We start from the raw sequence: 27,313 nt of genomic DNA, 5'->3' as shown, positions 1-27,313 counted from the left end.
TGATGGAGAAAGAGAACCCTGAAAGGGATTATTAGCTGAAAAGATAATGGACGTTGAGAAGACAAGTGGAGGGAAAACAACAGGCCAGAGGTAACAAGATAATGAGGCCTCATGGACGCTCGGTGTGGATGAGAAGTGGTCTTACGCTAATGCCGCTGTGGATGAAACCTCGGCGGAAGCGGGCAGGCTTCAGGTGTGGGTATTCCTCTGTGCTGGTCACCTTAATGCCCCACACCTTCTTCCAGGCGTCGTACAGCTGCATGTGGACAGGGTAGACGCCAGAGTGGTGGGGCGCCACCGCGTAGCCCATGTTAGTGGGGATCCCATGCTCCTAGAGGTTGAAGAGTGAGAGTTGGGAGGCAAGATAAAAAAAGAGAGAATGAAAAAGGGCAACCCATCATGTTCCCGACATATGAAAGCTAGAATATAATCCTTAAGATTTTCATGAAATCAAACCCCCCAAAATCAGTCATTTAATGCTTTAACGTTCAGTGATTCTCTCTCTATATCGTAGATTGTATTGGTGGTGGTGGTGGAGTCCACCACTCCCACGCTGGACTCAGATAGCCTTCATTCACAGGAGGGATTCACAAGAAAACCACAATTTTCACACCGTTTACTGTTCGCTCTCTTCCGGTCGTTGCTGATGCTAATACTGGCAAAACGAAGGGTGACAAAAATGCCAATCTCATTTTCGTCCCCTCTCTGTCTGTTTTTATTTTGACAAGGACGAAATGGAACAAGAAAGATCCGCCACAGTTAGACTGCACCTCTCCAACCTGAGCAAGCTAACAAACTCCACTGTGACCTACTGTTGTGTGCAGCACGGAATCCCGTAGCAGTTGGAAATATTTTTGACTGGAAATTAAAACAATGCGACTCTGTTTGGCTGCACAGCGAACAGATACACCCGTTGCTCTTCCTGTATTCCTGACAACGTAGTAGTGTTTACTGGAGTATTAAACTTGCCGTTACCTCTGTAACCACAGGTATTGTCCACCAGGACTCACATCTTACAGAATTTGGCTTGTAAAAAGCATTAACAGCTTGCCTAAGACCGCTATTTGAACAAGAACAGCTCTGATCAGGCGCTCACCCAAAGCTGTGATCCGACCTTTGCCCCCCCCTGTGACTCACCATGGCAAATTTCTTGTTGAGCAACATCTGCTCGGCCAGCACGGACTGGTTGTGGAATAGATGGGGCTGCATGTGGCTCCACATGTGAGGGAACCACCAAAACTCCTTCACGTAGGAAAGCAGCAGGTCGTCTCCCAGGTCCTCCTCATCGGATCCTGGACGTGACAGAGAGAGTGTAAAGGAGGGAGGAGGTTAACAGAAAAACAAGGGACAAAAAAATGGACAATGACAAAGAGGAGGCAGAGGTGAAATGGGATCAGGGAGGAAATGAAAGTCAGAGAGGCAGAGGGAGAAGTTCAAATATTAGCGAGCAGCATGTGGGAGATTAATAGCAGAAGAAATAAAGTCAGGGCATGAAGGAGAAGAAGTGGAGCAGAGAAATTAAAACATTGTGAATCAAAACAGAGGCGTTATCTCTTCTGGTTTAGTACGTGTTCTCATCTCTGCTCGGATGAACAGTAGCAAAGGCTCTCTTCACGGGCCGCGTCTTACCGGCGTGAAAGAATTTCCCTGAGAAACCCAGATTGAAGGTGAAGTTGGGCACATGGGTGCGCAGCTCCCTTTGAGTCTCCAGCAGGGCCTGAAACGGTGGGAGGAAAGCAAGAGTGAGTCAATACACGTTTTGCTCATACCGGTGCACGAGCGCATTAATGAGGAAGCGCGAGAACACCCGCGTGCCCACATACATATTTCACTCCGCAAGTTTCTCTCGGTAAACATCCAACATCCAGTCCCGGTTGCCTCACTCCTCTCCTTCATTCCGTTTGATATTTCTCTCTCCTCTGATTCGGGTGTTTGTTTCATTTGATCTCCACGCTGGAGGAGACCCAGCACACACCCTCTCTCTCGCTCACTGATTTCTCTCGTCTTGTCAGGGTGTGATTTGTTCCTAAAAGCTTGCTGTTGCTCTGCCAGCGAGGCGGCTTGATGCTTCCTCCATATATATATATATATATATATTTTATTTTCTTATACCCTCGGCCTCCAGATGTGAGGGGGTCTGTTCTGCTCTGAGGGGACGCAAACAAGGAGCTTTTCAACATTCTTTGTATGTCTCTGGGCCCCTGAAATATTCATTGCTGTGGAGCTTCTGTGACAGTGTGAGCAGTGGGGCCTGTCAGCTTTGAGCGGCCTACTGGGACGAACGCATTCAAAGGGAGTAGAGGAGCGGGAGACGGGTTTTTCTGTATGACTGGCACAGGGTACCACATGCTACGTGTGAGGCAATTTTTGATATTTTAGCAAAGAGCTGTTTCTACTCTGATAAAAGTTTTTATTTCACTCTCAAACTCATGCACAAACTCACCTTTACATCAGGCACCTTCATGCGGGTGCCCTCTTTGCCCACAAAGATGTCGTCTATATCCACCAGGATGTAGCGCTCCAGGGACAGCGAGAGCCTCTTCCCCGTCAGAAAGGCCACGGCGTCCACAAACACCAGCTTGTGCAACCAGAAGACCAAGTTGTTGCCGAACAGGACCCTCTGGATACCGTCGTGGAGCCCCAGGTCCTGCACCACCGACGGGAGCAGAGCGGCGTTCTGCCCCATCGACGCGACGCTCTCAGCTGACTGGGTCTTGGCCAGCAACACGGGCTCGTACGTGGAGTGGTTGGACTGGAACACGGTCCAGTCGTCCCCGGGGAGAGGACCTGGCAGGGGCTGCCCGGATCGAGTGATAAAGAGCAAGGGGGACTTGGGGTTGACGGTGCAGTCCTTCAGACCCAAGTTGGAGTGCAGAAAGAGAGGGAAGCCTTTCAGCTGGGCACTGAGCAGACTGTTTTCATTGGCCTGATTCAACAGAGAGACGGAGACAAGAGAGAGAAGTCACACAGTATTCATCATACACCAGAGTGATGAAGATAGAAACGTATTGGATATAATTCCCCAATTCCTCCAATCATGTGTGAAATGAAGAATGTCAGGCCTACTCAAACGTGAAGGCATGAGGCAAGCGTCTACCTGCTATGCTCAATCTGCTGTGCTCCGAGATTGCAGTCAAAATGAATGACCTCCTGCTGTGTCCTCTAAGATTCAAAGTCTTAGGGGTTCAGTGATTATTCATTGAAATTTCTCCTCTATAATGTGTCATTCTCCAAATCTCTCACATCTCCACAAGTCCTACTTTCTCCTGCACTTTTACTTAAGTCTTAGAAACTTCACCACGATGCCTGTGTGGTGGGTGTAAGATAAAGGACCACCACACGCTTTGTGGTGTTCGCATCCATTAACTACAGCCTCACAGACACCAACATTGGAAAAATCCAATAACAATATATCAGTTTCAATATATTCTTTCATCCGGCCCCACAGACCCGATTGCTGTATGTGTAAATATTATAAAATCAACCATTTATTCCGTTTATTTTTTTCATTTCTTCCGACCTTATTAAAACCCAATGTAGAAGTGAAGGTGACAAAATGTGTAAATGACCATAAATATGTGTTAATCCTAATTACATTCTGTATATTTGTATTGCATTTTCTTGTTATCCATCTCTCGTTTCTTAACACACGTGCCGATGCAGATTTGTAATATGCTAAAATCGGGTATCCGGACATCAGTTGGGCTCTACTGCAGGCAGATCGGTTCAGATAGCCGAGCAGCAGCGTTGTGTGTCCATTCATTGGGATGCACACCCTTGCTCTGCTTCCTCCTCTCCCAATAGCTGGTAAATCCCACCAGGCTTTCATTTCTAACCTTCACCTACACCCCTAATATCACGGCACCACCATCCATGCCTCCACATCTCTTATTCTTTCCATGGCTCAGAGATGGTGATCAAAACCATAAGACCGGAAAACAGGCCTTTAGGCAAACAGGCTCAGCTAGGGATTACTGGGAGAGAGAGAGAGAGAGAAGAAGAGAGAGAAGGTAAAAGAGGTATAGAGGAAGAAAGAGGTGTAGAGCACTTTAGAGTAACTAAAACTAAGGAGAGAAGAGAAGAAAAGAGAAACAAGAGACTGGGCAAGAAGAGTGAAGGAGACCAGGTTGCAGAATAAAGATGAACAAAAAAATACATAGAGGATAGGATAAAAACGCAACAGGACTGAGTGATACTGAACCAGCCAGGTCTTTCCAACCCTGTGAATCCCATCTCCTTAGAGACGGAGGAGCCAGATGGACAGGGCAGAAGGTGTGAGTGAGAGGAAAGAGGGAGGGAGGGAGGAGAGGGAGTGTGGTGTTGTCCTAACCTTGAAGAAGCCAATGATGCCCACTCCATATTCCACACAGTATTTGTCCAGCAGCTCTCGGTTCCAGGCGTCCAAGTTAACATACTTGAGAATGTTCTCGTAAATCACCAGTGTGAAACGCCCTCTGTCTTTGTCCGTCAGCGTGGGCATGTCCCCTTTACCGGGAGAGATCTCAGTCCGGTACTTGAACCGGCCAGACTCCAAGATGGCCACAATCTCCTGACCCAGTTGAGAATACTGGCTTTCCACAAACACCAGAACCACAGGATCTGTCCTGGCCCCTCCGGGATCCACCCCTGGGCCCCCTGAGACGCCCCGCAGCGGCAGCAGCCGGGACGGCGTGACCCTCGGGTCATCGGAGTCCGCGGACGCTCCCTCGGCCCCGGACACGCCCCCTCCCGATGGCTCCAGCTCCCGCTTGACGCCATAGAGGAAGTAGGCAGAGATGAAGACGCTGACAGTGCAGAAGAGGAAGAGGAGGAGGAGGGAGGTCTGCAGGGGGAGGAGACGGACCAGCCGACGGAGGCGTGTCACGCATCCCAGCATCGTCTCGCGCCACACCGCTCCGCCCCACCAGCCCAGCAACACGGGGACAGTCTCTCTCGGCGTGGGTAGAAAACGGCGAGCAGGGATTATTCACAGCAGAGTCAGCCTCGCTATCGAGCTAAACACAAACGGCGTTAAAGCAGCAGCTGCGGCAGCTACTGGAGAAAGAAATGAGACGGTCTCACGTTGGCTCTCCCTCATATTGCAGCACTGCTTATGTCACCATGGCAGAGAAATAGGGGGCCTTGGACCGCTGGGTGCACACTTATGCCTCAGAGGGAGGTTCTGGCAGGCCGAGTCACTGGTGGAGAAAGATGATGGAGGACTCCATCACCTGTCCATCATGTGAACCTGCCAACCATGTCCCGGTTAGATTTCGCCCCGCTCTCTTGATTGGAGAATGACCTCTTGAGAAAAGCAATGTCACGCAGGTCATCTCAGCAGCACCATTCCCTTAGGATCGAATCTCCTCACCTAGAAAAAACAACAGGACAGAAGAAAATGTCAAAATCTGAAAGAGCAGCAGCACCTATAGAAGAAACGACATATTGCCTTCTTTTGTTGTGTGGGTTCAGCTGTGTGTGGGAGATGCGTGTATACTGCCGGTGCCAACACTCCAAAAGTTCACTCCAAAGTAGTCCTTGCAATCACCTACACAGTAAGAGCTGCCAATTTCCCCCCCTACACACACACGCTCCTAACCCCTGTGAGCGCAAACATAAACGCACATACACACAGAAATAAATAAAAAATACACTTGCTCACGCAGCCTCCACACAATCAATAGGCAGAAAGTGAGTGACAACAAAGCCTCGAGGCGAGCCAATCCCCGGTTCAGTCCAGTAGGACTGTGCGACTGCATACAAGTGAAGCCATCACCCGCGGGGGACACTCCCCTTCTATTCCCCTCAAATCCTCAACAGTATCTAGACCAAAATGGAGTGCAGGTGAAGGGAGAAAAGCAAGCTGACGGAAGGGAAGCAATCCAAGAGCAGAGGAGTGGATGACAGTGACAGACAGACCTGGCAACAGTAGGATCCATTACTCCGGGAGAAAAGCCCTCATCACACTCAATATACAGCCCCATACCCTCTGCAGGCCTATCGTAACACACCAGCCCTTTAGCCAATCCCCATCAAGCCGAATGAGAAAAGTACACAAGGCGGCATGAGAACGGTGTGAACTCGCCGCTTACAAATACATAATTTCTCCATTTAGAGGCCCGCTGGAGAAACGACACGGAGCATCATTACCTTTGCATGGAAATGCTCCGTCCATTAAGCTGGAGAGCTATCGAGGTGCACACGCAACCCTTTATAAAACCCTAGATACCACATTAGAGTAGAGTCACAACTCCAAGGCCATTAAACAGTGACCACCAAAACCCATCAAGACTCAAGACACAAATCAGACACAAATCAGACATAAAATGGATTTGATAATGCCGTCAAAGGGTGTATTAGTAACACTATAAAGGTTTAATTAAAAGGTGAGTAACATTAAAAATACAAGAGTAGCCATACGGTGCTCAGCCCAGTGGATCCTATGGGCTGCAGGTCATTCCATCTAACAGATTTCCCTATTAGATGATCCTTTGATTACTGAAGTTATCGTTCATGTAAACACAGTATTTCTTTGTGAAAAGTACAGCCCATATAGTGTCCCTTTAATGTTATCAAGGTCAGCATTCTGGGGAGTAGCTCTGCCCCCTCCAGCCTCCCAGCTAAGCTTAACAGGATGCCTTAAATCTCCCCGCGGCTGCAGTGGAAGAAATCACACTTTTCTCTGAGTCCTGTCCAAGTTTCCTCTTTACGGGGAGTAAATGTAAAGAGAGGCCGTGAAAAAACAGTGGGCGTTCAAGAGAATGTATCGCAGCCGAGCAGACAAAAACCAACAGCCCTGGTTGCTTGAAGATCCTCACGATGCCTTGTTTGTTGGTTTCTGAGGGAGCCGGGGTTTGTGTCGTGGCATATCAAAGAATGATTAGCCACAGGAAGTGACTGCTGCTGGAAACAGTGAAGCAGCAGAGGAGACGACTTTAAACACAACACCGAGGCTTATCAGTTTTGGGGTCTTTTGGGGAAAGTTTGGCAAAATATTTGTTTCCAAAATTTCCAAACTAATTGTTTTGTTCAACCAATAGTCAAAAACCAAAAGATATAAAATTCAAACATTTGATCAAATATGTCAATTAAAGGTGCCCCGTGGTTTGCTTGGTTTCTTACCAAAGCGCAGTTTGCATCTTTGACATATATATTTTTTAACATTCCACAGCCGGCGTTTTTCTTCTCGGCCTTTGCTGGTGCATTGCTGCATTTCTTTGCCCACCACTACCGCACATCAGTGAAAGGGTGTGAAACCATCCCAACATGAATAAGTAACGTCTCCCTTGTGCACATGTATGAGAGTTTTATATTGATAATGGTAAAATAACGTTATTAATAATGCAATAATGATTTCAAACACATCACCAGGCTCCAGTCTTTAGGAAAAAGGCAATCTTGTTTAGTCATTTTCTGTTAATGATTAATCCGAATGAAGACGCGTTATCTGCGTCTGCAGGGAGACAATGAGCTCTGCTGTGACTTTATTGACACTGCTGAAAAGGGCTTGAGAGCAGATTAAATGGCGACAGACCACAAACATAGTAGAGGCGCAGAAAACCTCACTTCTTGCCCAATCCGCAGAGGTGATGACCGCCTCCCAGTGTTGACCTTCAGACTGAGAGAGCTACAACCGAAGGAAGGAAGGAAGGGAGAGAGAATGTGACAGCCTGAGAGGGGGAGTAAGAGAGCCGCCGACACAAATAGATGGAAAGCTCAAGGCCTCGAGTGTGAAACTATAGCTTGGAGATCGGGCCAGCTAAATAGAGCACAATACATTAGACTATAATGGAGACGAGGATATAGCACTGGCATAAGAGAGTAATGGCTAATGGATCTCAAACGTCTGCACCATCTTACTTAATGTGTCTTCTACATTCTGTGCCATGCGTACCTCAGACGAAGCCCGAGATACGACCGCAAACCTCTCCCTCCGCGGTAATTGATGCAAAAATGTAGAGGAAGAAACGAGAACATGAATATTTCATGTTCAGCGGATGAGAGGTGTAGCCAGCAGACACATACGCAAGGTACAGAGCAGCCAAAAGGTGCGTAGAGACCCGAGTCTGCCAAAGAGAGTCAGTGTTTTAACTCGTGCATAAAGGGAGAGGCAGATGGAGACTAATGCGTATCTGATAGCCAATCTTTTCATTCCCAAAGATGGAAAGAGCTCAGACTGAATATGAAGCTCAGTATCCGCACATGTGGACTAAATGGAGGTGGAAGACGGACCAATAAGAGAGAGTAAAAAAAAAGAAAAAAAGAGCAGTAACATGAGTGGAAAGGGAAAAACGAGCAAAGCGGAAAGACAAGATGATCAACTACCAAACCTCGAGGAAAAAAAACAGATTGGCGGGAGAAATGAGCGAGAAATTCCCCCCCCGAGGCGACCATCAATCTCAAGGCTTTGAAAACATCAATTAAAATAGTCCCCTCGTTATTTTATAGCAGCTGAAAGATGGTGACAGAGTGAAGTGGAGGCATAAACAACGGCAGGTGACGGTCGAGAGGACAGACTAATGCTTTTCCTCGGGGTGGGTGGTCACTAAAACCTGCTCCCTCTACATCATGGGAAGCAGGCCAGCACCATGCTGCTAGATTAATGAGAGACGATGAGGAACAGGGGGACGGAGCCTGGTCCTCAGCTGTAACAACTCCCTGGATAAACAACGCTAACGTTGGCCATATGTAGCCTCACACGTCCTGTTCACCCCCCCCCCTCCCTCCCCGACACTGCTGTTGCACTTCTTCTAAAGTGTGAATACGACAAAGTGTCCCAGGGCTTGCGAGGAGAGTCAGTACATTAACACCGTCGAGCAGAGTCAGACTAGCCGTGGGTGATCCCTTCGACAAATAAACTTTAAAAAAAAAAGGAGAGCTGAACCCTTCGAGCCCCTCAGGACCCAACAGCCCCCCCCCCCCGTTCTCCCCCCACTGCCCTCCCCTCTCCCCCCCGATCCATCCCCTCGCCCCTGACTGACAGAAATAAACGATGACCCTCTGTGTTCAATCACCACAGACCTTGGCAACCACACGTTCTCCATGGAGACGCAGGAGAAACTGTGCAACAGGAAATAGAGGGAGGGCGGTAATCCATAGGACGCTCATCAAAAGGCTACTGTTGTCACTTTTTTTTGTTGTCTGTATCTTTGTATTGATTTGCATCTACCACAGTGGCTCCATCACAGCGGAGACGCACCCGGGAGACTCATTAGCCGAGTCCAAATCATCCAACAACACAAAGCTTGTGTGTTTTGTTTTATTCCTGAACAAATATTGCTGAGCTTTTGTGCAAACACTCAGGCCTCACAAAAGACAAAAAACAACTTTGGTCGCACCGTTTGAATGGTACACGGGAGCAGGGGTCAAGGTTAAGAACGACGCCGGTGTAATCCCCAATCTGTAATCCTGTTAATCACGACACTGCAAACAGTAACAAACGTGCTTATGCCAGCTCCGTTACTGTGAGAGATGCCTGGAAGGGATTAAGAAACTAGACACAATAGAGAGATGAAGGAGAGTGAACATTGTATGGAGGAGAGGTTACTCCTCGCCTCGTTACAAAAATGGTGCTACAAGACCACTGTGCTGGCATTCTCCACCACATGCAGCAAGAAGCAAAGCGAAAGCAAATTTCTGGATTTGCATCGAGCCTCCGACCCTTTCATGCCAGAGATTAAACTTAAAAAAAAAAGCAAAAATGTTCATATTTCTTTGGAAGCACATCTAAAGCAACAAACAGGCACACGAGAGGGAGCAAGGACTCGCCTTGTTAAAAAGGTTACATTTAAAAAGTCAGTTTTTTTTTTCTTGCTTTCCTTAAACCAGCCTTGGCATTCATCAATATGGAATCAATCAATCTGAAATTTGAATTCCATTTTATGCATCCATTGTGGCTGCTGCTGCGATTAAAGGCTTAGGCCATGAAATAGCGTGGAACGCGGCGCCGTATTTTTACTCCAGCTTGAGCCTCCCAGCCCTCAGCCAATCTGAATGCACAAGCAGGCAGCTTCATTCTAGCTGCAAACATTTACACCGACACTTCCCTCTCCCTCTGTCTCATCAATTCATTTCACGCCACTGCGTGAAGGACAGAGGACTCGGGAGGGAAATGTAGTTTTGCCTTCCAATTCTCTAGAAAGTGACTTTCAGAACATTCACCCCCCCCCCCCCTCCCTACCAAATCATGCAGCTGAATTATCACATCATTTTTCTCATCCTCAATTTACTGTCCCCAAGACTGAGGCAATTTCACAGAAGAAAGATGCCTTTCCTCGATTCGCCCGTGCCCCTCCAATTACATCTCAAGGCCCTACTTGGAGACCTCGGCCCCAGCGCTGTCGTAATTGAAATGATTGCAATGTTATTCGTTGACACAGTAATGGGACAAAGAGGCAGAGACTCATCTTCAAAACCAGACAAGGGACTGCAATCTTTTCCTAAGAGCAATAATGAACAGAATGGAATGACAGCTAAAGTGTGTTCATTGTCAATGAGAGAGAATTTGGGCATTTCTGTACCACTGCTCTACTCTGACAGCGCAAGATCCCACCCTTAGACATCCATTAGAGGAGATCGTGTCAGATCCCATCAACACCGATATCACCCTCCATGAAGAAAGCCTGAGCAGGCCCGGGCATAATGGCATCTTCACACGTTCATATTATGTGGGGACGATTAGGACCAACATGAATAAAAACACAGGGCAGAGAATAAAATATACATGACGCTCTCAGAGTCTTTTTCATCTCGGAACAGGCTCCCAAACCTCCCGTCCTCTTTAGATCGGGGATCTCAAGCAGGAGCGTTCTGAGAGCGGCAGGAAACTGTAAAATGGATTATCTCGCCGTGTGAAAAGCAGTGTGGATGAGCTGTGGGAGGGAGCCATGGGAAAACTGTGGCGGGGTGGAGACAAAGCGGGGAAGGGTCATTAGGGAACGGTGCAGAGATGTGAAATGGAGACTTTCCTGAACGGTATTACTCCTCTGGGTGGTGAGGTAGAGTGGCGAGAGCGGAACCAACACCTTCATCAATAGCCTCGATCACCTCGAAGCAGCACATTAAAAAAAGCAGCGCATGCACATATACCGACCCCCCTCCTCCTGCTGCTGATAACCACCGGCAGCTCGCTACCACAGTATATCTATTTATAGGCAGTGTGCCCCATTTACAAGCATGGGGACACTGGATCTGTACAATAAAAAAAAAACAAAAAAAAAACATGAGACCATGGAAGACATCATTTGTATACTGCAGACCTGTACATAGAAAATACTGCAGGAAGCTGAAACTCCCATGAGGGCGGACGGCCGAGCCGTTATCTTTCACAAATGACGACGGATCCAAACATGAACGGTGTCATGTCTAAATTAACTGCAATCTCATTCATGCGACTACAAAGTGGACGGATTAATCAGAGAAAGAGAAATAATTGACCCCACTTTGGAGGCTCTGCATATGATTTCATCTTTGAGTGGCATGGCAGACTATTAGCCAGAAGCCACGGGAGACCAGAACCCACGGTGTGTGCAATCGAAATGCATAATCATTTCCTTCACTGGTCTTCTTTGATGGTTTCACATCGTGCAGGCTTGAAATTACGACAGTGGCCATGTTTATGTGTGGAATTATAGGAAGGACCTGAGGCAATGAATAACCCCCACACTGTTCGCTCCAAAAAAAAAAACAAAAAAAAAAATAAGCTACTACTTCGGAGGAAAGGGGGCCCCTCAGTCTATTGGATCTCTGAAAGGAGAAATAGGCTTGTAGTGCCTCGGACAGCAAACGCGAGGCACAGGGAGGTGGTGGCAGAGGGAGGAAGGACTTGGTCATTCATCATTTTTGTCAGTCCTGGAAGAAAGGGGAGGTGGGGCACGGGGGCTTTTATATAAATTGAGTGTAGGTGGAATCAATGTGGCGTTGTTGGTGAGAGGAGGGGGGGCGCGGGAGCCGGATCAATGCTGGTGGGAGTGACTGTTTGTTCACATTGTTTATCTACTGTCATCTCAGGACGCCGCTGAAGGACAAGGGAGCATGGCGGGCAGCACAATGTCTCCATTGGGACCCGGGATTCGTAATGGGTCTCTCCTTATACGGACAATGGACATCACTCAGAGGTGAAAGCCATAGTGCTTGTGGATAAGGCGCGTCTGTGTGTGTGAGTGAATGTGCGAGTTCGGGGGGCTCGGAGGGGAAGGGGGCAAGTCGAGATAACAGTGCTCGTCAGTGTGGCTTCATACTGCAAGGTCTGCTGATCAAATCAACTGCCTATTCAGCTGAGATGAAGCTATCCTGAGCTGCACAGGATCTCTGAGTAAAGCACAACAGTTTTATTAAGACTTTTACACCTGCAGCGGAGCAGCAATAACAAATTTGCTGACCTGTCTTGAACCAGAGATGGTATCAAAACAACAACAACAACAACAACAACAGCGCTTGTGATGACCGCAGATGAATAAGAGAAAACTATCAAACTAATCATAAAATCCCCAGGCATTCTGTAACACGGGCTGTGGCACACACACACACACACACAAACAATATAACTGTCTAATCTGCCCAATCAATCTGAGGGGGAAACTGCCGAGCGGAGCATGTATCTCGGAGTGTAATGGGGATAAGTACAATACCTGCTCATGAAATGATGATGAGCCAGATTCAGAGGCCGCCCAGTAAATATCAGGTATTATCATTCCCAAGGGAGCCCAGCCTCTCGCCTCCTCTTTCCCTTCCTCTCCCGCTTTTTATTTTATTTGATTATTATTTTTTTTTTTACACCTCCCTCTTCCATTCTTTCATGTCCAGATAAGAAACAGCCCGCACTGATCCGACTGTGATTCGCGCAGCAGAAATGTGTTTCCCATGGGAATATCACGGTGCGGAAAGAATAGCTGACACAAGAGATGAGATTGTGATGCGCTGCCCATATTTTTGCCTGAGAGATCAAAACAGATAGGATTGTTCCTCCTGCATGGAAACGTGCTCATAATCAGCAGCTTGCTTTCAAAGACCAATCAAGAACCACAGATAAATGGATTGCAGAAGGCGCTCGTCTAGAGGGCTGTACACTGTATGTTTTACATAAACAAACAGTGCACACTTGACACGTGGCTTCCACTTTTTCCAATATATTCATTATGAAACGTCAAATGAGGGGGGAATACTTAGGAATAATTAGGCATTGTACCTTCCAGGTCTCCTCTCCCCTTCTTCCTGAAAATAAACATGGCTCCCTTTCCCCGCTCTAGTCCCAACTCCGCAGCTGGTCGAGACTCCGTGTCTATTTCAGCCCCTCGCTGAAGCGCTCTACCTGTCGCCATCCAGGCTGCTTTCCCTTCCTCTGTTCTCTTCCTGGACCAGAGGGTGAGGCATGTGTGGGTGTCACGGAGCTGACAGGTCTATCTGGGCTCTGTCTACTGTGCTGGCTCTTCCCATTTCCTCTCTTCGCTGCCGCCTCTACAGCTGCTGTGTATCCTACCGTGTCACCACACACACACACACACACACACACACACATATCCGTTTACAGAGAGGGGGTAGCCGTGGCCTGTGCACAGGGTCAAGCCTCGACAGTGCTGCATAAATAGTGTATTTCCATGGAACACAACACTGAGATGAAACCAATATTACATTATTTTTTTAGCCAGGGAAACAGGCCAGGTGAGAGCAGGAGAGCGAGAGCGAGAGCGAGAGCGAGAGCGAGAGAGAGAGAGAGAGAGGTGTATATATGTGGGAAGAGAGCGATGTTTTTCCCCGTCAGTTCAAGGAAAGCCTGTCAGAGTTATGGATTAAATATCACTGTGCAGCATTGTACACACACACACACACACACACCTGACAGTGCAATGGTGTGTATACGTGTGGACATTCACGTGTTGCAGGGTGCATGCGGCTCGGTGGTGGGGCTATGGGTCCAAACACCCAAACGGAAAAGCAGACTGTCATGTAGACCGTTAGCCTTATAAAATCTCAAATCTGTCTCCCGCCACCCATCTATAACCAGCCGGCAGCTGCCAAAGTCAATGCGGTTCAGCCACACGCCGTCACCATAAACCCTATGTAACACATTTCTCATTTGCTACGCCTCTCAGCCATTTGCTCTCCTGAGCACACAAAGCCATTTCCACACTCTCTCTCACACAGACACACACTCAATTCTTACACACAGAGAGATACACACTCCCACACACAGATTGGTGGGGTGTTTCTCCCCCCCCCCCCCCCCCCGTTGGCGGTAACAGGTGTGTGTGGGGGTAGGAAGTAGTAAGCCGATCCAGCCATGAAGACCCACTCCTTCTCCTCTCTTGCCAAAACATCCCCAGTCCCACCGCTATCCTTCACCTCCTGAAGGGAAACTTCCAATCGGTCCAGCAGATCAATACACCCTAGCCTCAGGATACGAGGCTCTAAAGTTAACTAGAAGCACTTAAGGAGAGGGGAATCTGTATCGATTACAAAGGGTTAATGAGACCGTGTGTGTGCTGGCTACGCTTTTTTTTTTTGCACGACTGTCAGTTAATTGATACAAACTGGTAACACACGGGCAAACTTGACTGTTGTTGAGGATTTAATACGACTATTCTACCGTCCTCTGCCTTGTGTTTTGACACTTCGCAGTGTACACGCAGGTGAAATAAGGATGAATGAAATGATGATAATAGCTCGTCTGTCAGAGGAGACGGCTCGGTGCCACGGTGAATCAGTGCACGCTGAACTAGACGACCAGAAGGGAAGCAAACTGGTGAATCTTTTATCTGCACTGCAGGTGAAAATACAGAGTACGATAAAGTTCAGGATGCCACGACATCTTTGCTCTAATATCAATTATTCAGCATCGCCTTTTCTAACCCTTTAATTATACATCAGTGTTTGAATAACAAAAGAATAGGGAAGCTCACTGTGTTCCTGCTTACAAAGGTTGTGACAATGGGACCGGATGGGGGGACTTTAGCCTTTAGGTAGAGGTTGGAGGAAGACGGAAGCAAAAAAGGCCTTCGGGCTGCTTCGCCCTGCTGCCGAGCTGTCATTTATGATGTGCACGCCTCGCCCACTGTGTGATCAGAGATCAAAGGGTTAACTGAAACTCTGGCCTATAGCCCTGCGCTGCTTACATTATTCAACAGCTTGTTACAACAGCCTGCTCCCTGATCTCACACACAGGGAGACGGAGCTGGAAACTACAGGGAGGGGAACACTAGGGACGAATAGCCGGATTAAGAAAAAAAAAAAAGGGGGATGACAGAGAGACCGGGAGGCTGGAGAGAGAGAAAGAAAAAAAAAAAAGATAAGAGAGAATGAGGGGTGGAACTGAGGGAGGTGGGGGGAAAGAATGAGGATTCAATGGGATGAAAAGAGGTAGTGAGAAAAGGGAAGGATGAGAAAGTGGTGAAAGATAGTGGGAGAGCACAGGTGGACAAAAGAGGAGGCCTGTCCGTCCACATCTGCCTGTTGCCATGGGAGACCGATCAGAATCACTGAATATGGACGTTTAACCTTTGACCACGGCACATACCGAATTTGTTAGCTCCGCTCCAGGTTTCATTTCCAGCCTTTTCACAACACAGTGGCAGAAAATGCCACAGTCCATTTACTCACATCTCAATTAGGATGAAACAGAATGAGTCAAAATGTTAAAATCCATCTTTTTCTTTCACCGTTTACCATCTTTTTTTCAGTTTCATTGTGCAGACATTCAACAATAAAGCCGGCAACATTGTTGTCGTTTTTGTTTCCTTTCGTTGGCTATACAATCTTTATACACAATCCCTCTCAAAAGACATAAGAGGTGGTCGGAGAAGAAGCAAGAGTATTACTACAGACCACTCAAAGCAAAAGAAAAACGAAATAATATAATATAAAGATCAGACAAGGGACTTGTGACAGTGTCCAAATGGTCCTCCGGGCCCTTTTCAAAGTCTTTATAACAGGCAGGCTGCCCGTTCCATGTTCACTTCTTCCTTTAGTTCTTTCACTACTAATTCCCCTTAAGAGACACCTGGACATTGGCTAGTGTGTTTGAACAGGCACCGCAGCAGTATCCACCGGCTTCTACGCTCCTCTGAAAGAGGACTCATAAGACTCGCGCAAAACAACAAAGCAAAACAACATCCATCAGATGAGCACTGAACTGACAGCGACCATGTTTTGGGAGCGCCCCGTTTATAGTCCCAGACTCGCGCCACTTCTCAGCGAGCGGGCTCCTTTGTTCATTAATTGATTGGCCTCCCCTGCTGGGCCTCAGTAACTAGGTTACACGGATCCATGAAAAGAAGAGCATTGCCCCCCCCCCCCCCCCCCCCCCCGGTGAAAGACGGAGGATAGATAGACGACTCCGGGGCAGGAATCCGAGTGTTAATATAACTAATGGAGTGAGGACGACAGTAACTTTATTGAAATCACCCTCATCTAATTAGAGAAAGCAGCTGATGAGAGCAAAGAGGGACGGGGAAGGAAGGTTGGATCCCATTATGAAAGGGTGAAGTCACCGTCATATCAAGCGATTGGGCGAGGCTGCGGAAAGGTGTCGTGTTGGCAGAGAGAGAGAGAGAGAGAGAGAGAGAGAGAGACACAGACAGACAGACGGCGTGATGAGCATTATCCAGCTGTCACAGACGGATCTCACACAGACAAAAACGTGTAACCTCCCATTACTTTGCTCAGTGTCACGGGCTAATATAATGGAAGCAGGTGAGGGAGAGTTCAGAGGCGGTTGTGAACATCCCGCCGAGGTCACCGAGACGGTCGCTCCGTCTGAAGCACTCGTCATCTCGTACCACCTGATGAGAGCATGTGACCTCTGAGACAAAAGGTCAGCAGCTAGGAACACGACGCATTAGCTTTGCTGTAATGAAAAGGTAAAGGCAACCCTTCTCCTCGGGACTACAAGTTTAACCTTTCCTCTCTATGGGATCAGGGAAACAAACTGCCCTTAAAAGTTCCTAAAATACCAGTTTAATAAATAAATGTAAAATTGACAATAATTTGTAGTTTCTCAATTTGATCCTGCTTTTTTTTTATAAAGTGGAGTTGTAGCACAGTTTGTTTAAGTACAGTATGATTTTGATTCCAATGCGTGTGGGCAAACAAAACTATTTTGCTTATTAGTTTCTGTTCAGAAAAATGGAGTCAGTCGTTTTGAGAGCTTTGGAAATAAACTGGCACACTGCTGACAGCAGTTCAAGTGGGCTGACCTGAAGCCACCATGTCCAACAAAACCACAACCAACAACCAGAGTCTTAGAAAATATGTCATAAAAGAGGTGAAAGGCTTACTGTTTGGGAAGAACATGTCGTCTTCGTTGTGGAATAGACGACACAACGAGTCCTAGAGGTTGAAATTAGATGTTATAAGCAACACAAAAGGAACTAAAGTCGCCCCTGTGAAAAAGGACCACCATGACTCTAAATTCTGATTTAAAGAGGCATGAAAACCTCACAGCAAAGCAAACCATAAATATCTCGCCCAGCTCTGCAATGCCTCCAACAACAGAGACGAGCCGTGGCCTCGCTGTCGGCACGGGGCACAACAGCTGAACCAACGGAGGGTCTGCATCTGCCCCGCATACCTCGGGAGGATAGAAGTTTCCACCATACACTTTATCCCTCAGGTGACAGGACTGAGCTCCCTCCACTAACAGGGATGGACCGGGCGGCGGGCAATGTGGCAAACAGTGTCACTATCGGCCTGACGGATAAGGGCACCGTGTGTGCTAATGGTCAATACGGGGCAAGAGCGGTGTGGATGTCATTGGCAATAGGTCGGAATACAAAAATCAAACAAGGCCTCAGGCGCTCTTTGGAATGGAAAAAATAAAAGAATCACAGTATGACTTTGCAAAAAAAATTATTGCTGGCCTATTACTTCTTAACCCAAGTGGGGCGTGACAGCACGCAACATAATCTTAATATATTGGATCCTCCCACCCAGAGCGGTGGGGTCATATCGAGCTGAGCGGCAGAACCGTTGACCGCTCCTCACAGGAGGACTTCTAGGTCACATTAGGACAGTGCGGCGGAGATAAGGCGAGTACTACCGCCACTGGTAGCCAGAAGGAGAGAGAAAACGACGCAGAGGAGAGAAAATGAAAAATAAATCTTCAGCATTTCACTTCTATTCCTTTAGACTGCAAATGACCTACTCTGCAAAAAAGGAAAAGGGGTCCGCCTCCTCCCCGACAGACCGTCTAATGGTGTTTTCTTTAATACCGTTATCACTAATTCATTGCTCCTGATTTTCCAGCGGCAAGAGTTGAAGCTTTGTCTTCTGTTTTATTGAGAGCCGGTGGCTTCAGGCCCTAATCAGTCAGAACTACTAACAGCGTTTCTCGGGGAAGGATGAAGCCAAAAACAGCATTATTGTACCGGTAGGCCATTTGCTCTGTGTGCAACTTTAGATGACTTTAATTCCAGACTCTCCATGATGGTGTTCTGTGGAGTGGGTAAAATGTCAGGCTGTAATGAATGTTAAGGTTTCCCCCAGAAAGCGGATGCTGTCATTAAGCGGCATGACATTCAAAAGATTTAACACGCATGCAAGACGGATTTAGAAGTAACTTTCGGTGCCCATTCAATCAATAAATAAAAACTTTAAAAAAAAAGGAGAAACAAGCCATTTTCTTTTCTCGCTCCGTCTCACTTCACCCCCACCTCTCCCCTCACACATGGAAGCGTACACAAGTCTAATTAGCTGCGTCGTATCCCTTGATGGCTCCGCCATTTCCTCTCGCTGGGAAGATTAACCACCGACACACTAATATCAGCCTCCACATCAACACAATTAGGTGAAGAGTGAAACGCGGGGCATGTCGTCACATCTCCCCGGCTTCATTAGGGCACACAAAAGACAACTTGACGACAGACGAGCCGCTGCGTCTGCAGGTTGGGGAGGCGCTGAGCAGGTGTTCTTGGCAACCCGGACTGTCGCCAAGAGATGCTGTTAGAACTCGTCCTAGATTATACAAAACGGCCATCTTTAGAGGTTATAGAAAAAGGCCACTTCAAATTAAGGAGACTTGGCTTATCTGTTGATTAGAGCCGAGCAGTTACCGTCGGCCTTAATGGTGCCAATAACTTGTGTATGTTGTATTTAATTCTATTAACACATTTGTTATTGACTTTATCCTGTATACTGTATTTAAGTGATATCATTCAGTAAGAATTCAGTATCATGAAGCCCAGGCTATCCACAGCTGACATGACTGGAAGGAGGATATGATTCTACCCTCATTCTGCCATTCCACCGAAGGTTTTTGAGTATGTGCGAGGTTCAGTGCAGAGTTTTAAGAGGAATTTAAAAATCAAAGAATGCCAAGTCGATGTCTCCGTGTCAGCCAACTCCTTCCCAAGTTCGTCTCAGGAGGCCGAAACTCAAGGAAGTCAGGAAGGAGAAGCATCCATACGATTCGACATGGAGCACTGCTTAAGACAATCCATTGTTTCAGATTGGTTCCAGATGCTACATACTTTTAAACTGTTGCATATTCTGGCCAAGATTTGTCATTCTTTCAGTCAGTCTTTGGGCTTCCTATTAGTTCTCGTCAGCCAAGCCACCACCCAATGCATCCTTCGAGAGCGCGTGAACTTCTGGGCCCTTTGGGTGCGTTCTGTTCCGTTACGAGAAATTCTTCAGCAACTACTGGAAATCGTTTCGCTCGGAGACAGGAAAAACCCACAGCTCCCCACGGCCCAAATGCTGTTTATTAAACAGCTTGTTTATGCCAAGAATACAATTGTAGAAGAACACCGAGTATTTGTAATTTCAAGGATTTGTTTTTGGCAGGTTCATCATCAAAATTACATATGTGGCTTAGAGAGAATAATATAAAAAAAAGAAACAAAAAGAAACTTCAGTTGCATAATATTTCTCCATCATCAGCTTGATATATTACAAAATATAACCAGTTGTACTAATGATGTCATTTATTAAAGGCAGAATTTGTCATCCAAAAGTAAACCAAAGACTAGCAGCCCATCATTAAACATCTGAACACAGAGCTGGGGCCTATAACTCATTAAGTAACAAGGCGCACACAAAACACACTCGACAGCCACTCAATCTGATCGGATTCATATTGTCAACATCATAAGGTATAGTATATTACATATTGTGTATTAATTGAAATCAATTAGTTGCTAACAACTAATAACGACAGCAATTTTGATAGTTAATTTAAGTCATTTTTCAAGCAGAATTGACTTAAATTAAGTCATTTAGCTTCCTAAATGTGAAATATGTGTCGCATATGAAAGTCAATTATACATTTGGAGGTTTTGAACTGGGGATTGGAAATAGCTGAAGACTGAAGAATGGGGTTAGGCAAAGATTATTTACCAACCAAACAAATAATTGATTAATTTAAATAATAATCAAAATAATTGTTAGTTGCAGCCACGGTATTATATCTTTTTAATCACACTCACTAGAGAAACATAAAATACTCGTTTTTATCCAAATGGTAATTTCTTTTTAATTGTGTAAACACTGATTATATCCATCATGTATATTATCCAAAATAAAATACTCACTGGGGGTCTTTAAGAAAACGGCTGACTTAGTATAAAGTTTGTTCCTTAAAGCACCAAATGGTTAAATCTAAATATATGCAGCGAGGTGCTCCAAGATGAAATCAGATCATCCATCTAGAGGGGCGATCTATGCCGTCTCTCATGTATTGTTTTTCAGCCGAGTGACAGAAACAGATGCCACCACGACAACATAAAGTCCTGCCATGTGCTATGATGTCAACACGCATATCTGGATCATCTTCAATAGTTGATGTTGCTGGATCCTTACATGATGTTTTCATTTAGACCTTCAGACCATCTCAGAAGGATTCCTGGCGTGAAGAACAGCCAAGGCACAGAAAGACATAGACATCCTTATCATCGGCTACGCTGTCAACTGACATTACAGCACAACGCGGATATTTACAGCTTTCTGGAAACATCTGTAGAACCATAGAGGACTGTCAGGCGGGCAGGGTAAACAACATGCTCACTAAAATCTCACACCCCCATGCTAACCAGGCCCGTCAATCACAAGATTCAAGCTCGCGGCTGCGATTCAGATGTGGATGAAAGACGTCGGCTGCGCAATGGATGGTATACGGCAGCCTGGCAAGAGGCTACACGCCACATGACCAAAAAAAAAGAAAAAAAGATTTGTGGCGGGTAATTGCAAAAGACAAAAAGAGAGAGTTTAAAGACTCAAAGACGCAAATAAAAACACAACAAATGCTCAGCTAATTGAGATGTTTTGCTCAAAGAACCTGCCGCAGATCATTTAGTGATTGCTCGAGCAGCCAGTTCAAAAAGAAGAGATCTGCCACTGGACACGAGCGCACGCCACAGAGCAGAGAGGAAAACAAGAGAGGTAGAACAGAGGGAATCTAACAAAAGACAACGGAACATAGTTGGAACACAGTGGTGCCGAGCACCACACACCAGAACAGGCTGTAATTGTGTTGTGCGGGACTGACCCCGGCGCATCCCAGCAGGCATTGCATGATGAATGGGCCTGGCGATGACTACATCCCACAGCCCTCCTCCTCCTTCTCACATGCTCTTTTCTCTCCCTCTCCTCTCTGTCGCCACTATTAGCCCTCCTTCTGTCCCTCCCTTTGCTCCCCTCCTTTCCCCAAAACCACACTCTATTCAGCTGCTGCCATCCCACAAGATTAATTTGCATTCAGTGCACTTAGTCCTCGTATTGTGCTCTGACACAATGACATATTACAGTGCATGGCACACCTATTAAACATATAGTCTAGCTTGAGGGTCGATGCTTTGTTTTTTTTGTTTTTTTTGCAAGATAGTTATGATAGAACGCAAACGTGTAGAACAAGGAGCACGAGGCTCGATCGGTTCTGAACGCATAGAGACTCTGACACACACAAGTCACAGCGGAATCATTACAGGAACAGTTAGATAACCTCGATTAATGATTCACTAGACCCAAACTAATAAACTGGGTCAGGTTGTCTTAGCGGTAGTAGCAAGAGCAGAGAGACCTTCAGGTTAGGCTGCGTGAGAAGGAACAGCAGCAGCGAGAGCGAGAAGGGGAGGGGAGCAAGAAAAAGAAAATTAAAGACGGGGGGAAAAAAAGGCGATAGAGGTGTTGGTGTTACTCCACTATAGACCCCGAGGAGAGAGACAGTAATGCATGGGAAATGGGCTTTTTCCTCCAGATTTCTTTGCTGCTGTTCTCCTTCGACTGTTCCATCATGCCCACGTCCAAGGGGAGCGCAAGAGGGAGACCAAATTTAATTTGCTACACCGTCTCTAGCCTTCACCCGTTGTGCCTGGGGACAAAAGAAATGGATTCTGGAATTTAAAAAGATGAGTGAAATGAAGAAATAAAAAACGGGGGTACTCAGGAGAAGGCATAAGAGACAATAGCACAGAGGGTGGCAGTGAGAAATGAGAGCAGCAGAGTCTGCGGGGAGGGTGGGGGGGGGGGGAGGAGGGTTAGAGCGTTATGTGGGCCATATATTAACTGTATGGTTATCATAAACCAGCTCAGAGGCCTGGCCATCTGGAGAGGCCACAGGTTTACTCAAACAATCAGATCAGGGTGGTGATAGTGGCCACTGCTGACGGCCCCGACGTCCAGACATGGAGGTTGCTGAGGGGTTAACAGCCCATTACCTCACCCTGCTGCGCTCCCCGGGGAGGCACAGTATGGGGTTATGGTGGCGGTGTGTGTGTGTGCGTCTCCCTTATAACCCATGGCGCACCTTTAGGCTGTTACTCAACAAAGGGGGACAGCACAGTGACATCACCACAGAGACGACGCCTGTGAGCAGGAGGCAAGTGGGAGACAAGGGCGTGGAGGATGGAGACAGTGGAGGCTGTGGACTATGTGGGAGTCACATTACTCCCCTCCAGCTCTCCTCTACCCGTCACACAGGCACTTTGAGGACTCAACAGTAAAGCCAGAGTCTTGACAACTTCAAACGCCTACTTTGCTGGAGTAGATCAGAGGCAACGTGGGGATAAAGGGAAGAAGAAAGGAAGAAAGAGGAATCTAAAGAAATCACCAGGCCTGCTCAGTGTGTAGCCTCAGCATTGTGTTGTGGGATGTCTTGAATTTCATTATCAAATTGGTGACTCAAGTTCATCCACTGCTCAGTCAGACCGTAGAAGGAAAAAAAAAGAATAAGAGGGGGGGGGGGGGGGGGGGGGCGCCTCAGCCCTGGCCCATTGAGAGCCAATGAGCTCTGGTGGCGCTGCAGCAGAGAGTTTGGGGGCCATTACGGAGAGAAAACAAACACGGACCTCTGGCCAGGCGCACACAGCGTGGCCCAGACACCTGTGTCCCATTCACCCAACATATCCGGCCACTTAACACTTCACAGAGGGGGTAGGGTGGTGTTTGTGTTTGCAGGCTTGCGTGTCCCACTTTGGCTCCTTTAGTTTAGCTTCCTCACCCAAAACAGCCTCCGAGCCTCGAATGCTTGCGGCTGCAGCGCGTCCCGCTGAGAGCTCCCAGGCCGTTTCACCACCTGACCGTCACAACTGACCCCGTTCGAAGCTGCACGCTCTGAATATAACTGGCCAAAACAAAGCTCATTCATCCTGCTGTCATTTGCAGTCTCCAGCCGTTCTCCTGTCTCGATGCCCCAGCTGCATCTGGACCGACCTCAGGGTTGCCAACACCTGTCCAGCACAGACAGTGACAGGCGCACGCACACAAACTAACACAAACAAACACAAACACACACACACCTTCCTACCACCCAGGATGGATGAGAGACAGCAGGATGGGCAGACACGGCACCGCCTCGGATCAGTGGAGGGGTACGCTTGGAGCTGCCAGCAGCTAAACCTCGGGTCGGCACCATTACAATTCTTTCCACCTCAGCAATTCAAAATGGAGAAGAGGTATGCCATCAGCTGTGGTCAGTTTGTTACGGTGGATTCTCAATGCCTCGATGCAATTTAATGAACTGAAATTGGAGATGACCCATAACCCTGGCGATGCACTCATAGTTTCCACCCAAAGATTGAGCTGGATAGCAGGAGCCGCGTTGTTTAGATGCAGCGGAGGCCGCTTGCATGGCGCAATGCTTTGTTTGCAGTGAAGCCAAATGCGCTCACAGATGGGAGCCGACTGAACACCAGATGACTTGCTGTGGTGTGGTGGCTTGGTCTGCTTTGAGGTCTAAGAGACGGGGGAAGAGAGGGAAGAGTTGAAGAGCACAGGGGCACCAGATGTCCCGCTAAAGTTTACTCCGTCCCGCCGTCCTGGTGGGACGCCACGAAGCTCCGACCTGGTCTGATCTCAAGGCCGTGTCACAGACGTGTCCGTTTCTATGTCGTCCTGGCCAACAACACTCTCTGTCATCACTGCAGGCTCACAAAAGAAAACTAAAACCTCTACCTTGACCTCGTGTAGGTGTTCGCTCCTCACTTTCCAGCAATATCCCTGCTTACCATGACATCACTGTAAACACAAACTCTGGTATGCAAACACCGAACGCGGTCTTCCTGACGGCATCGGGGCCGCGGCGGGGGTCTTGTATAAGCTTTCAGGAAAAACAGTCAAACAGTTGAAGCACAGTCAGCTACACTTGTTAAGGCGATACACTGACTAAAGACTAAGTTAATAGGTACACCTAACTAACAGCTCTGCCATCAGTTCTGTCTGACGGTGTTTTTACATCCATTTCAAATAGGTGTCCCAAATAAAGCCAGTGTATATTTTGATGATATGATACTGATGACAACATATTATTTGGCCTTTTACATCATACATGTACACGTTAGTTAAGTGTTTTTCGGCACGGTACCATTTATAATGAGCAATAAAAATGACTCCAGATATTAGTTTAAATATTATTTTAAACAGCGTTTTTCCTCAATGGAAAACAAAACAGTTTCCACTTTCCACTTAAACACCATGTGCATGGTAATCGACCTGAGGCATGCCTGGCTGTGGGCGTACACACGTCAGCTCTGAAGTAGGTGAGAGTATGTGTGTGAGATCTGTGGTGCAGCCAGAACCAGCGAGGCCACCAGACAACTGGGTAAACATACACCCCCCCCCCCCCCCCCTCCACCTGTCTGCCTTCCGTGCTCACATCAGTGAGCCTTTAGCACAAAGCCACAGGTACAATGAGGTACGGCTAACGTCTTAACAGTTACACAGCGCAGTCTTTATCGCAGATTTCCTGTTCTCCTAGCACGAGAACAAAACCTTGACCCCGATACAGCAAAGATCCTCAGTATAAATTAGAAGCATGCCTCAATGCAACACAAACACGCATCTCTGAGAAAAGAGCCTTCCAGCTGGCTCTATGGACAGAGAAAAAAAATAAAATCTAATCGTATCCGATGACTGATAGCACTTATGATGAGGACAGGGTTAGAATATCTCGCAGTGAAGAGGTGCGTTCCCATTACTGCGTCTCTCCATCTCTAGAAAGGGCTTCATTAACAGGCCAGTGCCAAGAGCTCCCTCGTCGAGTGCATGAACGCGCTGTACCCCGAGGGTCCGCCGGAAAGGCTGAGGTGAAGTCCATTAACACCCGACAGCTTGTTTTTTTTTTTTTTGACCACTAAATAAAACAGGGTATTTTTCCTGTGTCTGCGATATAAATAGCCTTTAGCTTAGGAGCTGGCAAGAAACACATTTCTGGGGGGCGGAAAACTCGACGAGATCTGGTTCTTGATACTGTGTCATCACAGGTGTTGATCTTAGTCTTCCATGAAGAGCAATGACACACAATTCTTAGCAAAGCGGCTTCATGCCCCAACTTGTCTGGAGAGTAGCCGAGCAGGATCTAATGACTTTTTTTGGTCAGAAGTCATTTAAGTACCATTTTCGCAGCCTCCACGGGCCTAATCAGAATATAACAGCGTTTAATGTGCAAAAGACGATTAAGAGTTTTCCTACGGTGCCATTCATTGTAACTTGCTGTGGATCAGAGCGTCTCCTAAATGCCTAAAATGATGAACAAGTCTACGTCTAACTGGTGGCGAGTGGGCGTGGGTGTGATAACTAGAGGACCTATTAAAAGAAAAACATGCTGTCCTGTGCTGGGGATAAATCCATATCTCACACAACCTGTTCTGTTCTGTTCTTCTTCCCGACCCCTCGGGCAACCAGAGCTGCCTACCTCTCAGCCTATGACATAGCTCTTACTTTCCCAGCACTTACGCTCCCATCATGTGTCATCGGATGAAACGCTACACCCTGGTCACCATTATTCGTCTGGATACAGGAACCTCTGGAATGTATCGGATTCCTGCCTCAGGGGGTAGGCACCTTTGGAAACATGGTCTTACCTCTCCCTGCTAGCCTCTCCCACTTTTCCTCTCTCTCTCTCTCTCTCTCTCTCTCTCTCTTCATCTGTCTTTCCATTCACCAAAATTCCACTAGAGGTCTGCTTGATTTACACCGCCTCAGCGCCCATCTGACATGCGCTCACACTTTTGACGCACGTCTCACAATAGAAGGACGTGTGAGGGACAGTTTACAGTTTTGGGACTGTTTTCCAGCTGTCTGCTGCCTCTTTCCATGTCTCGGGGGCCCAACCAAACGGTATATACAGCCCAGTGTCGCTAACCCTCTGCTCCTTTTGATGCTGGGTCACACTGCTCGCCATGCTTGAGCACAACTAGAAATCCCAATTAGGTAACCGTTGTGTCCTCCGGTGCGACAATAGTACAACCACATCTCCCCTCTCCAGAGAGCAACAGTTATGCAGGGCAGGACTCGGGCCTGTAGTATTGAGTATCTCTGAGTCACTGGCCTGCGTAATTCAGTCTAGGGAATTATGACAGTGGAAAATCATTTCCCTGGGACGGGGATAGGAGGCCATGGCTAATCGTTCAGTAATCTGATCTGCCTGCATACTGTAGCGTTCAGCCGCGCCGCTAGCCAGTCACACATGTGGACACCCCCGGTGCCTGCCAACTATCTGATGGAGGCTAACGCTACTCAAAAACAACTCTCCAGGTTTTCCCGAGGATTACAGATGCTATCGGATCATTTGCTAATACTCGGTTGTGCTGTGCCGTTTGAAATGTATTTACTCTGCTCCTGCTCTCCAATACCTCTCACGATAGCCTAAGCCAACAAATGCCGCGGCCACATTCCAGGCAGAAACGAGCACTTCAATACGAACTTACAGGCTGCAATAGTGCAAATCTTCCTCCTGCATTCTGGTGTATTCATCCAAAAGCTTGACTTAATGAGGAAACATCTGAGTTTGTCTGTCAAACAGCAGGCTGTTTTGGGTACGCTTCCAATTGTAGATTCCAGTATGTACCAGAGCCAGGGGTGTTGTAGTAGTAAATGAATAAGAACCATAGGGAGCAGTGCTGTGGCACAA

At 47.3% G+C, this 27,313-nt stretch overlaps 1 protein-coding gene across 1 annotated transcript in view; it reads right to left on the bottom strand.

Moving 5' to 3' along the window:
• Window positions 1-27,313, bottom strand: part of ndst1b (N-deacetylase/N-sulfotransferase (heparan glucosaminyl) 1b) — a 36,600-nt gene that overhangs the window by 6,991 nt on the left and 2,296 nt on the right. Inside the window, exons 2-6 of the mRNA XM_079167060.1 lie at window positions 4,331-5,350; window positions 2,444-2,926; window positions 1,630-1,717; window positions 1,138-1,292; window positions 146-331 (exon numbers count right to left, since the gene is read on the bottom strand). Coding sequence (XP_079023186.1) covers window positions 146-331; window positions 1,138-1,292; window positions 1,630-1,717; window positions 2,444-2,926; window positions 4,331-4,876 — 1,458 coding nt within the window. The 5' untranslated portion in view covers window positions 4,877-5,350. The remainder of the gene's footprint in view (window positions 1-145; window positions 332-1,137; window positions 1,293-1,629; window positions 1,718-2,443; window positions 2,927-4,330; window positions 5,351-27,313) is intronic.

Source organism: Pholis gunnellus, assembly GCF_910591455.1.
Source record: "Pholis gunnellus genome assembly, chromosome: 10".
Taxonomy (NCBI): Eukaryota; Metazoa; Chordata; class Actinopteri; order Perciformes; family Pholidae; genus Pholis; species Pholis gunnellus.
The sequence above is the reverse complement of the archived record's forward strand: the minus strand, read 5'-3'. Positions and strand labels throughout refer to the sequence as shown.